General features: G+C 44.5%; 1 protein-coding gene across 1 annotated transcript; it reads right to left on the bottom strand.

Moving 5' to 3' along the window:
• Positions 1-2,970, bottom strand: CSUI_010310 (uncharacterized protein; the record flags this gene model as incomplete). The annotated part of the gene is made up of 1 exon (XM_068070415.1): positions 1-2,970. A coding segment is annotated over exon 1 (2,712 nt), but the record flags the coding sequence as incomplete, so codon positions are not given.

Genomic DNA, 2,970 nt, shown 5'->3' with positions numbered 1-2,970 from the left:
AGAAGAAGAGGAAGAAGAAGGGAGAGATATGACAGAGGGAGGGACAGGAGGAAGAGAGAAGGAGGAAGAAGAGGTCTTTCTATCATTTGGAAGTCTGTCTGGAGAAGAACGTGAGAAGTCGACGTGATGGATCGAAGAGGAAGAAAAGTCAAGTGTAGAGGTCGTAGAAGGGGAGAGGAGACAATGTGAGTTAGAGACATCTCTTGTATTACCATTCTCTATGAAACACCCTAGAGAATTGTGGCGCCTTCTTTCTCTTGTGACTACCCGGCCACTGCATGCATCACTACTACTGGATGTACGTGTAAGATGAGGAGAAAATCGATCACGTATACCCTCTCTCTCTTCTTCTTTTCTTTCTTTGGCGATGTCTGAAGAAGACGAAGAAGCAGAGGATCCGTCACGAAGGTCCCCGTTCGTAAAATCTCTTTCTTCTGCCCTCCTTTCTTCATCTTTATCAACGTCTCTTCTTCGTCTTCTTATTCTCTCTCCGTCATAATGTCTAGACATTGCTTGAGAAAGATGGGATTCTTGCAGTGAGAATACTCGATGTCTTCTTCTTCTCCTCTCTCCTTCTCCATTTCTCTCTCCTACTTGATCCTCCATCTCCTTCATCTCCTCCGGCTTATATTCGGGTATCACCATTCTCTCTCGAGGGGGCTGTTCTTCTTTTGAACCCGTTGCAGACGGAAGCCTCTCCTTCTGATCACGTGAAGATTCCTCTTTCTTCTTCCTCTCCTCCTTCTCAACAGCATCACCTCCTTCCCGTTGGCTCTTGCTTTCAGAACGAGGAAGACCTTTCTCTTCTTCTTCCTTCTTGTTCTTCTCCGCTTCTTCAGACCCACATAGATGCACAAGACTTCTACGAACCTCCTCGCATCGTCGAGTTGTGGGCGTAGTAGGCTCGTCCATTTCTCCCTCTAGGACAGGCGAAAGAAAGGAAGAATCTGAGAGAGAGGAACAGACATGAGAATGCCTAGGAGAAGAAGAGGCAGAAGAAAGAGATGAAGAAGATGACATATCTCCTTCTTCTTCTTCAGGGGCGCAGGAAGGTCCTTCTCCACGATCTTGATGAGAGAGACTTTCATTCGCGCCAGGAGAAGAAGAAGAACGGGAGAAAGAAGACATGAGCCAGGATGGAAGAGGAGATCTTCTTTCTTTCTTCTGTCTTTGTTCTTCTTCTTCTTCCGCTTCTTTTCTTTCTCTTCTCTTATCTCTTTCGTCTCCTCTTCCTTTTCTTCTTCTTCGTCGTACACCCCAGCAGTTATTATTGGACGGTGTGCATGCAGTTTCTTCATCTTTCTCCTTTTGCCTCTTCTTCTTCGTTTCTTTTTTCTTCACTTCACGAGTCGATAGAGGAGAAGAACCGACCCCTTTCTGATAAAGATGAAGAGAATCTCCACCAGCACTTCTCCCCTTTTCTTCTTCTTTCTCTCCATACTCAAGAGGGCGAGAAAGAGAAAGAAAAGATTCCTCTCTTCGTTGCTTTTCTTCTCTTTCGATCTCCTGCAGAACTATCCTCTCGATCGATAAAGAATCTTCTCCGTCTTTCTCTTGTGTCTTTCTATGGGGTTCCTTCACTGAAGGTAAGAGAGACGATGCGTCACTCTTCATAGACATCTCTCCCACCTCTCCTTCGTTCCTCTTCCCTTTCTGTTCATCTCTCTCTTTTACTTCTTCTTCTTTTCTTTCTTCTCTCTTTCTTTCTTCAGGTGCAGACACGTCAGAAAAACCCTCCAAAGAAGAAGGCAAATGAGAAGTTTCTTCTTCTTCTTCACTACTCGTTGGTCTTCTTCTTCCTCTTTCTCTTCTTCTCTCACGCGAAACGGATGAAGAAAGAGAAGAAGAGAAGTCTCTTCTCTTTTCTTCTCCTTTCATCTTCTTCATCTCTCTTTCTTCTTTGGACGGAGAACTTAGGAAGAAGTCTGGAACGTCTTCTTCTTCTTCCTTGAAGCTATCCATGGTCTCCCTCCTCTCTGTCATTTTCTCTTTCTCGTTGTCTCTCTCTCCTTCTTTCTTCACCTGAGAGAAAGACCCCACATCCTTCATCTTGGAAGATGAGGAGGAAGAACAAGAAGAAGAGGAAGAAGAATCCCTTGTTTTGAGAGAATAAGAAGAGAGAGGAGAAGAAGAGGAAGGAGGAAGAAGAGAAGAAAAACTGTCTGTTGTCTCAATACGCTGAAGTGAAGCTAATGCCGTAGATGCCTTGGTAGAATTGCCTGCGGAGAAGTGACATGTTAAAGAAGAAGAAGAAGGGGGATTTAAGGTTGCCTTCTTCTGAGAAAGAAAATCTTCTTCTTTCTCTTCATTGGATAGAGAGAGATGTGTGTGAGGCATTCCTTCTTCAGGGGGAGAGAGAGGAAAGGATGGTGTATCGGTCATCGTCATCTTCTTCTTCTGACGAGGATGAGAAGGAGGGAGAAGAGAAGAAGGAGAGATCTCTAAAAGAGTTAAGAGATCATCGACATTAGTTGAAAGATCTTTTTCTTTCTTCTTTCTAACTCTCTCAGTTCCAAGAAAGGATGAAAGAGAAGTCTCTCTCTTACTTCTGAGAGACTGAGGAGGAGTAGAAGAAGAAGATGACGATGGTACCACCTTACTCCTCTCTTCTTCTCCTCCTCCTCCTCCTCTTTCTCTCTCTTTCACATTCTCACTCGAGATCTCTCTCTTCTTCCTCTTCATCTCTTCTTCTTCTTTTCTACTAGTCGGCATCTCGTCGTCTTTTTCTCCCTCTGAGAGATGTCTCACACCTCCGCTTACCCCCTCTCTGGAGAGCGAGAAAGAAGAAGAGGAGGAAGAGGTAGAAGAAGAAGAAAGACGGTGAGCTAAAGAGAAAGAAGAGGAAGAGGTAGAAGAGAAAGATGAAGAAATGCCTAGATAGCCATTTGTCGCCGCTGCTGCTGTGGCCTCACCTTCCTCTAACTCACTCTCTTCTTCTTCTTCTTCTCCATTTCTTCTTCTTATTCTCTT

Source organism: Cystoisospora suis (assembly GCF_002600585.1).
Source record: "Cystoisospora suis strain Wien I chromosome Unknown contig_7113, whole genome shotgun sequence".
Taxonomy (NCBI): Eukaryota; Apicomplexa; class Conoidasida; order Eucoccidiorida; family Sarcocystidae; genus Cystoisospora; species Cystoisospora suis.
Note: the sequence above shows the minus strand (reverse complement) of the source record. Positions and strands in the feature narration are given on the sequence as shown.